The 13,648-nt window shown below is 43.7% G+C and overlaps 1 protein-coding gene across 2 annotated transcripts in view; it reads right to left on the bottom strand.

Annotated features, from left to right (window-relative positions):
• The window catches only part of KIF13B (kinesin family member 13B), a 174,799-nt gene that overhangs the window by 7,896 nt on the left and 153,255 nt on the right, over window positions 1-13,648 (bottom strand). For both annotated transcript variants that reach the window (XM_040966250.1, XM_040966251.1), the window contains exon 38: window positions 172-234. In XM_040966250.1, coding sequence (XP_040822184.1) covers window positions 172-234 — 63 coding nt within the window. The remainder of the gene's footprint in view (window positions 1-171; window positions 235-13,648) is intronic.

Raw genomic sequence — 13,648 nt, 5'->3', positions numbered from 1 at the left:
TAACAGGTTGAAAATAGAAAAGTGTAACAAGGAAAATACAAAGGGGGAGGAGAGTGACCTATATTGTTGTTAATTATCCAAATGGGAATGCTGGAAGAGAAAACCTGGGCTGTGGAGGAAACAGTTTTGGCGTCAGGGCCACCCACTCGATACGGGGCCCGGCTGACTCACCTGCTCTGGCCTGGCTGCCCAGATGTCCGGGAAAGCAGGCTGCACCATAATTCGGGGCACGGGCTGAGAAGACAAGGGCACAAATGAGGGACTGAGCAATGGGCGGAACAGGGACCACCGAAGGCAGCTTTCACTGGACAGAAAACTGAGCAGGCAGCAGCCTTCGGCAGGGGCTACGTTGCACAGCGCTATGGCACTCTAACACGTGACTGCTTCGTGGGCCTGCATGTGCTAGGGGCTATCCACGGTACAGAGTAGTAAGACAGTAGTCAAGGGCTTACCCCCAACCAGGGAGACAAGCACACACGGGACACAGCAGTGCACAAATGCTTACACCCCACTCCCCACCAAGGCCATTTAGACAAGTGCTATGAGACTTCACATGAACAAGTGGAATGGATAGAACAGGCAAGGTCTGGGAAGACTTGAGGTACTATGAGGAGGCCACACGAAGTCCTAATGGCCAGGAAGCAGCCATGACAACACATAGTCACAGGAGGATAACAGGAAGGAAGCCAATCTGGTGGCGGCCAAACCCAGAGCACAGGACAGAGCATGGCAGCAGGCTGGGGGGCCGGATGTATGAAAGTGATCTAATTAGGGACTAATAACGAGGGCTCCCCCACCTCTCCCTAAGCACACAGCTGCCGATGGGAGAGACTGATCTAGTGCTGGGATGCAGATTGATGGGAGAAACATTTCAAGTCCAGGGAGGCGAGTCAGTAATGAGATTCCAGGAACAGAGCAGGTGTGAGGTGATAAGAGCCTGAATTAATGGGTATAAGCAACAGCGCGGGAAAGGACTCTGTTTCTTTATGGACATATCATTCGAGGAACATATTTTAAAAAGCAGCAAAAAATAATGAGAGCCATGATAAGGCAAAGACAGAAGGAGAGAAGGGATCAAAAAGTCATTTTGTAACTGCTAAGCTAAAAAATGGCAGTGGGACATAAAAGCACACAAGCAGATGTGGCTGTCTGCAAGAAACCAAGAGTCCCCACTTTCCACCCTGAACCACCCATCCACCTCTGGCCACACTAGGTCTCTCTTGCTCTGCACGCCTAGCTCCAAAGAGCTTCATCCCGGCAGAGGAGGCGCAGGACTGGCTTCCCCCAAGCCTGGCTGCTGCCCTCACAGAATTTTAACTGCCTTCGCAGAGTCCACAGCTTTCAATTTCCTTTATTCCGTTCCTGAGTAACCCTGTTGCCCGATCCCTATGCACGGCGAGGCACTGACGTCCCTATGTGGTCAGGACTTGGCAATCGGAGTCTGCCCACTAAGTATGGGCTGCTGAAGTCCCCACTTCCACCAGGGAGCCCACGCCCCTGCCAGAAGGGAGACAAGCCCACCTGGAACACACAGGTTCATTTAGCCGGCTGCTAATCTGAATCCACAAGCATGGAGTGCCTCACTTTTAGCAAAGTGTAATGTTGTAGACTCCACTTACGCCTCAGGAGCCACTTCTGAAAGAAAACTGAGAGGCCCATCCTAGAAGCGAATGGTGACAGGATTTAAGCAAAGAGAGGAACAGGGAGGTGACTGTGCAGATAACTGTAAGGAATAAAGACTTCAAAAGATGGCGGGAGCAGAGGAACCAACGAAAGGCACATACACTTGACCCTGGAACAGGCAGACCAGGATGGAAGGTGTGCGAGACAGAGGACAAAGCCAGAGTGTGAACAGGGCCTGACCGGCAAGGGCTCCCAGTTCACACCTCACTTCCCTGGCCAGGAGAGAGGAAGCCCTTGGGCCCCACCACTCCTCAGCGCTCCCCTCTCCTACCCGCCTGATGGCAGCCCTGTGAACTAAGAACAAGTTCCCCTCTCCCAGCCCAGCCTGGAGTGCGGGGGGGCTGCTGGCTTCACTTCCATTTCCTTCCTGTATCTGAAGCTCCCCCCAGACTTGGGAGGGCACACAAAGTATGTTTCTTGGTAGAGGCAAGTCAAGGTTTGTCAAGGTCAAACTTCAAAATACTCATATTGCTCAGATCTTATTCAAAACAAGAAGGGAGTAACTGCACTGAGGTGAAATTTACCCCTTCAAAATATAGATACAGACTCTCCAAGAATGAAATGGTAACTGCATAAAATGAAACATGCTAAAATGTGACTTGGGGCCCCGTGCAATAGCCTAGTAGTGGCTAAGTCCTCGCCTTGCTCGTGTTGAGATCCCATGTGGATGATGATTTGTGTACCAGCTGCTCCACTTCCCATCGAGCTCCACACTTGTGACCTGGGAAAGCAGTAAAGGACGGCCCCAAGCCTTGGGACCTAGTACCCATGTGGGAGACCTGGAAGAAGCTCCTGGCTCCTGGCTTCACAATGTCTCAGCTCCAACCACTGCAGTCATTCGGGGAGTGAATCTGCAGATACAAGGTCTCTCTCTGCTTTCTGTAAATTAACCTTTCCAACAAAAATAAACAAAATCCTTAAAAATGCAGGTATTGGGGCCAGTGCCATTGTGCAATAGGCTAAGCCTCCACCAGTGCCAGTGCCGACATTCCATATGAGTGCCAGTTTATCTGAAAAAATAATAATAATAGGACCCAGCGCAGTAGCCTAGTGGTTAAAGTCCTCACCTTACACGCACCAGGATCCCATATGGGCACTGGTTCATATTCCGGCAGCTTCCACTTCCCATCCAGCTCCCTGCTTGTGGCCTGTGAAAGCAGTAGATGTTGGCCTAACTCCTTGGGATCCTGCACCCACCTGGGAGACCTGGAGGAAACTCCTAGCTCCTGGCTTCATATTAGCTCAGTTCTGTTGTGACCACTTGGGGAGTGAATTCAGATGGACGATCTTCCTCTCTCTTTCTCTCCTCACTGTATATCTTTGTAATATAAGTAAGTAAATCTTTAAAAAAAATACATTTTAAAATTTTAAAATGATCCTATTTGTGCCCTTCAAAATAGAGTGCAGAAGCACAATTTTGTTAATGATGTGATGTGACTATAAAACTTGGGCAGGTGCCTATGCTGGTGGGAGTAACTTTAGGGAGCACACTACAGTACCGGTTCTGCCCTGCCAGAATTTCACCAGGTCTTAACAGATGAGGTACCGTGTCAAGTGTAGCCAGTGGGTAACACAAAAGGTTGGCAGGCTCAGGCTTTGCTCCTGGCCTCCTGACAAGCTGCTCTGGGTGAGGAACATGCAAGCCAGTAACTACAAAAGGGAAGGGTGCACTAGGTATCACTATGCAAACTCTCTAAGCAAAGGACTTCAGGGGAGGAAGTGATCCTCAACAGAATGGGCCTGGAAAATTGTCACAGCGGTGACTTGGGTATGAGGCTGGCCTTGAGGAACATGACAACGGCAGCATGGCAACCTGGATTACCAGTTCCCTCTGCCGCTGGAAAAGCTACTATGTCTACCAGAACTCAGCAAAAACAGACTCCTCTAGATTCACCAGCGCTGGGCAGAGATGAGATGCTGGGGCCATATGGAGGTGACCCTGTGAGCTCATCACAGCTTATGCCCCAAATGATGACAGAACCATGTTTTGAGAAGCCAGTCCTGAGCCACTGGAGATACTAACATGAGCAAGATCAACTAAGAAGCTGCAGGGCCAGCCTTTCGTGTAGCAGTGAAGCTGACACTTGGGACATCCATATTCTGTATGGGAAATGCCAGGGTTCCAGGTCAGCTACAGGCCCAAGTCCAGCTTTCTGCTACTCACACCCCTGCAAGGTGGCAGGTGATGGCCCAAGTACTTGGGGCCCTGCCGCCCATATGGCAGACCTAGAGCACATTCCTAACGCCTAGTTTCACTACAGTGCGCATTTAGGGTCTGTGTCTCTCCCTACCAAATAAACATTTTCAAAAGAGAAGTTCTTTTAACTGTTACACAGAGGGATAAGAGCCTGAGTTCGGGTTTAGGAGAAAATGATCTAGAAATGAAATTCAGAGAGATAAAGGAGACAATTTGGCAATAGATATATGGAGAGAATGGGGAAACAGAAGATGATGCCCAGGAAGCTAGATGACAGGGAAAAGGGTATTTGCCAAAGATGATGTGTGTGTGCATATGTGTGTGCCCACATGGAGGCTCATGCATATGCAGATAGGGGCTGGGGGTACTGAGCATGCTATATTTGGCAATGGTATGTGATGAATTCAGCAACCTTTTTAAGGGTACCAAATAAATCTATAAAGCACACTGAAATCTTAACTGTGCCATTTGTCCTTCACACATAATGGCTCAAGTTTCCAAATGCGTATTGTTTGCATTTTAATGCGTGCTTACATATCCCCTGTGCAGGCAGTTGCCTCCTATTTCAGGAGCTCAAAACATCTCAGATCATAAGTTCATTAATCCTTACGACACATCTGGTAACTATTAATAAAAACGACTGCAAAGTATTTTGCAGCTATAAATATTAAGGAGAAGTCCCATGAGGCAAGTAAATATAAGTATAATTATTGACATTTCACAGGGCAGAATCCGAGGTTCAGAGAGCACTTCCCTAGCAGTGAAATGCATTCCGGTTGCTCAAAGTTAAGGGCAGCGACAGGAAAGGACCAGGTGCTCTGGGGCCAGGGGAACCTGCAATCCTGCCGCTTGCTCTGAAACCCAACATGAGCAGGTTCTAGGCAGCAGAAAAACTCAGTGCAACAGCAATGGCCACTTATCAGCTCCCATCTAAATTGACCTTGCTGTTCATTTAAAGCACTTTTCTTGGAGGGGTGGGGGGAGACACACACAGAGAAAGAATGAGTGAGCAAGAGGGAGAAAAGGACAGGAAGAGAGTGAGGAGGGAGAGATGGAGAGAGAGGAAGAGAAAGGAGGAGGAGGAGGAAGAGAAAGGGAGGAGAGGGAGCCACAGTAACGCCCGCATTTCTGTCCTTCTGGCAGCCACGCCTTGTGCTTTAAGAGAGCCCCGAATTCTAACTGATGCATCAGAACTTCAGTGGTGTGAACTCAACTGCCTCTGCAATTGTACATTTGGAAGATTTTGACTCTCTCTCTAAGCAGCATCACTCAAGAGACCAACAGGTGGACACTGGCTGGTCACACACACACACACACACACACACACACACACACACACACACACACACACACACACACACACACACACACACACACACACACACCCGATTTCAGATTTCTGACCAGTATTAAAACCCCTAAGTGAGACTTTTACATGCGCTTCCTCAGTCTTCTAATTGGATTCTCCTCAACTCCATCTTCCAAGCCACAGCCAGAAGGAGCTCTCAGAAATACAAACATGACCATAGTGCCGTCTGTTTCGAAGGCTGTCCAAAATTCCCTGATACTCCCAATCTTTTGAAAAAGGAATGTAGAAGAGAAGGTTTGTCTAGCCCCTCCTTCAAATATTTTTCTGATTCACTCACTAACAAACATTATCACTTGGTTATTTCTAATCAAATGCAGCTGAAACCTCTTACAATGACATCTGTGCATTTTGCACTGTTTTCAGAATAGAAATCTCAGTTATGGCACTCAGCTACTTCCATACCTTAGACAGAGTGCTTAGCCTGCCTTGCACATGTTTCCTCAACAAGGATGCTACCATCTGACATGGAGCTATGGACACAAGCGGCAGCTGACACCTCACATGTGGCTACCGTGACTGAGGAAGTCATTTTGCACTCCATTGAACTGTAATTCATGAAACTCAAAATCTGAAGCTGCCTAAGTATATGAGGGACAACTGGGGCATGTGAGTCAACTTTTCCAACAACTGATTCTATATACTCTAAACACAGACTATTCTCAAGGAAAACTAGCGCCTGATTTGTGATGTGTTAGAAACATAAAACTGATACCCGATTTTGAGGTATCTGTACAGAAAAAAAGTGTGACCATCATAATAGTTTTTCTATTGATTACAGGATTGATGTAACTGTTTTGAATAGAGTGGGATAAAGAGAGTACTAGAATTTACCTGAACAGTTTTAATTTCTTGACTGTAGTTACTAGAACATTCTAAAACACATGCAGGGCTCACATTCAGTTTGCACTGGACAGTGTTGTGAGCTCAGGACTGCTGTGGAGAGAACACACATGAAGACCCTGGCGTGCAGCCAGACTTTCAATGCACTCTAAGTACACCGCTGCGCATCACAGCAAGACTGGGTGTGCTCTTCAAAGGTTTCACATTTTACAACTACACCATGCACAGCTGAGCTTGAAATTCAAAGCTCATAATCACGCTTACCAGACCCCCAAAATTTAGGATGCAAAACTAAATCCATTTTCTTTCATAGAACTAAAGCCTTGATTAATGGACGAGTATGTACCTACTGCAGTTTACAGATCCCATAGCCACTGGAGACACAGTGTGAGCAAAACCAAAACCAGTCCCTTCACTCACCAATAGGAACCCAGGGGCTGAGGCCGGATATTCTACTTTCATTACATAAAACTACAAAAACGGCCATTTTGCTTATCAATACTTGTTTTATTAGTTGACTAAAAACTTTTTACTTTATACTATATCACACAATCTGACTAAATGATATATTCATTAGCCTAAGCTATTACATAATCAAAATTTTAAGTACTGACTACCATGTCTGAAGTTATCAAAAAAGATAGGGCTTCTGGTCTTAAGGCGTAGACAGTTTACATTTAAACCTCCTGTGCTAGGGAGGGTCTGTGGTGCAGGGGGTTGGAACCCTCGAACCCTGGATCAGAATGCTTTGTGGGCTTCCCATCCAGTGCTCCAACTGCCCCAGCAGCCAGCAAGTGGTGACCCAAGTACTTCAGCCTGGCCCAGCCCTGCCTGTTAGTGGACATATGGAGATTTAACCAGTAGCTGGGAGTTTCTCTCACTCTCTCCCTACCTCATCTCTCAATCTGCCTTTCAAATAAATACAAAAAAAAAAAAGCAAACCCTACATTATCACTACACAAAGAAAGTTTGTTCATGTAAAAATCTTCCAACCAGAGCCTGAATCCAACCTGTCAGTATGTCCTATGAAGTAATAAATGGCTCTTACGTTCATGATGATCGACACAAATCAAAAAGATAATTCATGATGTGGAAATTGTGTAGAATTCAAAATCTACGTTGTAAATAAAGTTTTATTGGAACAAGACCAGACTCATTTGTTTAATATTATCTATGGTTACTTTTGACAAACCATGTGACTTGCAAAGCTCAGTATGTTTGCCATCAGGCCCCTTAAAAAGCTAACATCTCTACTACGGCCTTTAATAAAAACACCTGTCAACTCCTGGTTAGAGAAAAATCACACAGAAGTGTATAATGCCCATTCCTGAAAAATAACTATCTTACAGGTGTCTTCAACTACATTTTATTCTGCCTCTCTTTTTTTTTCCTCTGGAGGAAAAAACAAACTCATTTTTCAGAGCAGTGACTAAACCTAATTCTGACAACATCTTTGTCAATTTGATATCTTTCATAATGTTAGTAAATCACTGATATGTGTCTAGGTCAAAATTAGGCAGCAATATACCATGATCTTAGAAAATTAAAACTGGGATAATAAGTCGGGGAATTTGGTCCAGGTATTTAATTGTAGTACCTAAATTTCATATGCACTCCAACTCTTGACTCTAGCGTGCTGATAACAGATTTCGGGAAGTACAATGATGACCAATTATTGGGTTCCTGCAACTCACACAGGAGACGCAGCTTGAATTCCCTCCTCTCGGCTTGCACAGGTCCATCCCAGCTGTTGCTGGCATTTTGGAGTGAACTAGCAGAGGGCAGCTCTATTTTCCTGCCTCTCAATTTTAACAGAGATAAGAGTCTCCTTAACAGTAGCTAAGAGTGCCTAAGAATTCATCAACCAAAGAAGTTGAAATCAGATGCTCTGAATTAAAAAAAAAAAAGTGAAAAGTCTGCTCCACAAGGTCACAATGCCTGTGCAAATTTCCCTTTGTTTATCCCAGAACTAGTGAAGACAGCAGACCATGCATATTTATCACAGGCGGTATTAAGTTACAGGGAAAACAGTCTTAGATAACCCGAGTTGGGAAAGCCAAAAGCTGCGAAGGCAAGGTAAAGGTATACTTTCTCATTTTACTTGGTTAGGATGATGCGATTTTATTCAAGGCACAAAGTATTCATGTCGTTTCCTTCATTGCGGAAGTCTAAGAATGATTAGCCTGAAACAGCGCTCTTGTGTAAAAGGGAAGAACTAATGCTTGTGCTCATTTCCCCTTTTTATATGTGGAAGAATTCCTCTAATGAAACATGGATAATTACACAAGCATCTTTCAATTAGCACCCGAGATTTGCAGAGTACTACTCTCTCTACTCAAGGCTTCCTCCACCTCCCACAGTTGAAGCTTTGTTGATGTAGGAGAACTGGAATTGATAAATAAGCAAGCCCTAGCCAAAAAGGTGACAGGCACTCACACACAGACAGGCTGGATATGATGGTGGAAATGAAGCCTGACCAATATTAACTCCTCACTTCCTAGATGAATCAAGCATGCCATATCTTTGCAGTGCAGAAACAGTTACATCTGAACATAAACTTCTAGATACATGAAAAAAAAAGCCATTGTGCCAAATTAATTCAATCTAACTAATTAGAGAGCAGGAAGTTCTTTCAATTATTTTATGTGCTGTCTGAGAAACACACTCAAGTATGAGTACAGATTTCATTAATTGCAGTTCATTATTTTCCAGATTAGCTACTAAACTTGCTGCAGAAGGTCAGAGACAGTCATTTTGTCAGCTGCCACCTCGTTCGGTGCAGTCTCTTTGTATTTCTGGAACGCCAGCAGAAACTGATTACAAACAAAATGAATCTCCATAAAAGAAATGGAAGTCTTCATGAATATGCTCAAACCAACAAATCTTGCAAGTTAAAAGGCTCTTTTGTTTTTATAAGATTTAAAACAAAACAAAATAAAAAGAACCTTCCATCTTGTAAGACAATCCTACAAGACCAAGAAAATAACAGCATCTTGACCTGAGAACCTGCTGATTCCAAAAAACAAGTGAGTAAACAATCTCCACTCCCTTACTCTGTGGTTATGTGTCTTTGTCTCTTTCAGGAGGGAGGGAATTGAGTATTCTGGTCTGAATATGTCAAGGACACTCTGATTAAAAGCTTTCTTTTCAAAATATGCATGGGGCCAGGACTGTGGTGTAGTGGGTAGAGCTGTCCCCCACAATGCCAGCATCCCATGTAGGGACCAGTTCGTGTCCTTGCTGCTCCACTTAGGAGCCAGCTCCCTGCTAATAGCCTGGGGAAAATAGCAGAGCACAGATCAAGTATTTAGGTCACTGCCACCCACTTAGGAGACCTGGATGAAGCTTTTGGTTAATTTCTGCCTGGCTCAGTCCTGGCCATAGCAGCAGTTTTGTAGGGAGAACCAACAAATGGATGGGAAGTAGAGCAGCCCACTGCACCAAGTCAACTTCCAAGAGCACTTTCTTCTCATACTCATTCTTTTACCTAAACAGCATGTGCCTCTATTCTACAAACGTGATCCATGGAAATGTGAGGAATGACTGGAACAAACAGAATCTGTCTTCTATTCCTTGGTTCTTACCTGGATTTTTTGTTTTGTTTTGTTTTCAAACATTTCCTGTTTTTTTTTTCTTAATAGAACAAAAATTTCATACTTGCTTGTTGAATAGCTCACAATCTATCGATCTTTTACTTCTTCTCAGGTTGTCATCACTCTTAATTTCACCCTGTGACTTTCACCTCACTGTTCCAGCAGCATCATCCTTAGCCAATCCTTCACCTCCTTTGGTGTTGATACGCTGTGAATGCCTATACAGTCAGCTCTCAGTTACTGTTAGCTCAAGCTATAAATAACCCCTTTAATTCTCCCTCATAAATCATTCCTGATGTAATTCTCTGAAATTATTCTAACTGGTCATTGTATCTCTAGTTCTAAGAAACCCAGAGCCATAAGCAAGAAGTTAGGCTCTCTATTGCTGCTCACGTGGGATGGGAATGCTGTGGTTTTTTTTTCAAGGAGTTGTTTCTAGACTCTAAACTCAATTGGGACAGAAACACAAAGATGGAAATTTCACCATCTGTCCTCATTTGTGGGCAAAGGGGAGCAAATTAATTTTTTAAATGATGAAAGAAGCAAACGGGGTGAATGAAACTAAAGACTGTTTCCTTAAATATGGTCAGTATGGTGAGGACACACTCTCCCTACAGGTTCCCATGACATCAGAAACACTTTGACTAGTTTTTTATGCTATGAACTTTAAGCAACTTTACTACTACTTCCTGCATCTTATGTAATATCAATATCAATATTTCCCTTTCCCTAACACAAAACTGATCCAGATTTCTTTGACACATATTCACTGACTTTTTTCTGGGTTCTGTCTTTGATGTTATTCTACACCTCTAAATGCCCAACAGTGTTTATTTCCTGATCATGTGAATAGGCCATCGGTTGCGGTGTCCCAACAAGGACTATCAGCAAATAGACTGGAAAAAAGGGCAAGCCAAGGTTCTTAAGCTACTGCCAAGCTGACTCCTGATAAGTCTCCATGTGGCAGAGCTGTGGCTGTCTAGCCACAGGCAACATTATTTGCTTTTGGGGGCAGAAGAAGGCCACAGACAGAAGGCCACTTCAGTTCAGTTAACAAATTGCACGAAGTCTCTCACATTGTCTTCAATAGAAGGGAGACATTAGTTCCAGGGGAGCGAGCTAAACAGTGCTGATGTGCCTGTCTGGCTTGAGGAGCAGCCTCTGCTCACACATGACAGAGCCCTCGGTTCCTCTGTGACTCAAATGCACACAAGACAGTAACTTGCAAGAGTGGCCAGCTGACATGTAAAATGCACACCTTAAAAAAACCCCTAAAACAATCTTGATATCCTAGGAATGCTAAAGGAAAATCAAGATGAAAAAATTTTAGGACTGGATCAGAAGTTCCTCATTTAAATAATTAGGTAACTAATGAAAGGGAAAAACTGCACTAACAGGAATATCAACAGTCAAAAATCTGGCCATGCTCACTGACTGGAAGCAAATGAACTAACACTGCCTTTCTGATAAGAACAGCATCATATTCTACCTGGGTGGAAGTCCATTATTCAGATGAGGAAGGCAACAGTTATGCCATTTTCCAGCCCAGGTCTGGCACTACAATGTTCTTTTTCTATTTGGGGTATAACAACTTACAATGTATTTGAAGTCTCCCAAGTAGGGGAAACATTTATGTTGATAATGTCATTCAAAACTGACTTCTCACAGAACTGTAACAGAGACAGTACATACACAGGAGGATCTAAGCATAAGAAATACACACAAGCATCATTCATCAACTGAATGCAAAATGGGAAACTCAACTTTTCCCTCTTTCTTAGGAATCTTCTTTAGTGATACTTCTGTTGACCTGGCAAAGAAAACTTATGAATATGTTTTCACATTTCCAAAGACAGTCCTACTTCTGAACGACCCTGGAGCATGCAGCCTAAGTTATAATCGGACAACCCATCAACAATCAAAAAACTGGAAAACGCTGTGTGTCTCCTATGGCAGGCACCGTTCTCAGTATAATGAGCCTGGCCTAAGGGTTACTACTCAGGAGGCAAAATGGTCAACACACAGATCATGATGCCCAATCAGTAAGAATTAAAATAGAGAGAGAGAAAGAGTGCCAGAATGGACAGAGATTAGAGCCCTGGAATGCTGCGGGCTTACTGGACACAACCGCCCAGAGAAGGCAACAGTGAAGGCCCAAGGCATTTGCAGCAGCAGGGGCCAAGGCCTGGAGTGCTCCCAGCACCCAGCTTGTGCCCGGGCAGCAAGCTGAAAACAGACAGCAGGAGCCAGACACAGCTCCCTTCCCACCGGAAGAACAAGTGTCCTGCCCCAGAACAGTGTTCTCACAAAGCAATTTGAACGTTAGAGTTCCTCTATCCAGCATCCACATTAAAGTCGACTCTAGGCTTACATCCTTACTTATTTCTGAAACACAAAACACTTGAGGAAGGCCAATATCTTTTGTTCATGTGTGCTCAAAAACGAAATCAATGTATTTGAATACATGAATAGGGACTGCTTACAAAATCCTCTAATAATGCAAGATATTCACTCAAATTTTAAAAATGTTATTCTCTGATCACTAGATTTGCTTCTAAATCAATCACTCGCACCAAAAGGTGTAGCAAGTGATTTGATTTGCTGCATCAAAAACTGAAAAATACAGGCTTATGTTGCAGTACACAGAGGTAAGGCAACAACCTGTAATGCTGACTTCCCATCTGACTGCTGGATCAAGCCTTGGCTGTTACATTTCCTACACAGCCCCCTAGCAATGCCCATGGGAAAGCAGCAGAAGAGGGCCCAAGTGTCTGGATTGCTACCACCCATGTGGAGACTAGTTGGAGTTCCAGGTTCCAGGCTCTGGCCTAGCCCAGACCTGCTTACTGTGGCCATTTGGGGAGTGAACAAAAAGATGGAAGCTCTCTCTAACACCGGCAATTTCCTGAGCAGTTTTGCTCTTAGCAAACAGTAATGGAAAAAAAAATTTACTAATGTATACCAGAATCTTCTGGGGTGTTTATAAATACAGATGTTAAGGTGTATCCAGGTGGGCAAGCTATCTGTGGGTTACCATGGCAGGCTGAGAACTTGGGGTTTTTTTTTTTTTAAGCTATCTTGGTGATTCTGACAGCTGAGAATCATACTGATTCTGTGAAACACCACAGAATGATAGATGTAACACTAAACACTGGTGAAAAAAAAAAACATTCTTGCCTCCAGAACTCAACAGCTGTCAAGGTCCCTTCCTGTGCCCAAATTTAAAACATTCCTGAAGTCTCCATGGTTAACGTTTCTCATCCACCATGTGCACGTATACCCTTCTATGGTGTTAGGTTGGGGAAATTTTATTTCCATGCAGAAACCTTATAAAACTAACTCCATCTCGCTCGGCTATGTACATTCATAGACGTAGGAGAATGGTTAAGTCTCAGATAAGTACTCAACTGTACTTCTGCAATTCGAATGTTTAAAAGAATTTGGAGAAGCTGATGTCAAAAGACCTATTTCAACAACTGAACTTGCACCGTATGTGTTTTTGAATGAGTATAAATAAATCCTCATTTATCATTTTCTGCTGAGTTAACACCTATGTAAGGCTAGAAACTGCATTTCCAACAGAGTTCCCATTCACCACCTCCCAACAACAGCTTCCTGACTGTCTGGAAAACCCTGCAAGCATATTCTCTAACACTTACCCCAGGGCTGGGAGGTTTGTTTTTTGTTTTGTTTTATTTTGTTTTTGCAGAAAGGAAGCAAGACAAGTGATCACTTTTCCATCAGAGAACAGGTTTATCCACACCAGAGGAAATAGGGTGAGAAGGAAGGACAGTCATGATATAAAATTGTTTGAAAAAAGAAATGAAATCAAGAATTAAAAATAGAATTACATTTTCTACTTGGCAGTACACAAACAACACTAAGTGCACTTCATAAATTTTACTATTGTTGCTCTAAGTGATATTACCATAAATCACATTAGTAGCTCACTTGGCAATTTTAAAA

This window comes from Ochotona curzoniae, unplaced genomic scaffold (genome assembly GCF_017591425.1).
Source record: "Ochotona curzoniae isolate NIBS_2020 unplaced genomic scaffold, NIBS_Ocur_1.0 scaffold_4505, whole genome shotgun sequence".
NCBI classification, from domain to species: Eukaryota; Metazoa; Chordata; class Mammalia; order Lagomorpha; family Ochotonidae; genus Ochotona; species Ochotona curzoniae.
Note: the sequence above shows the minus strand (reverse complement) of the source record. Positions and strands in the feature narration are given on the sequence as shown.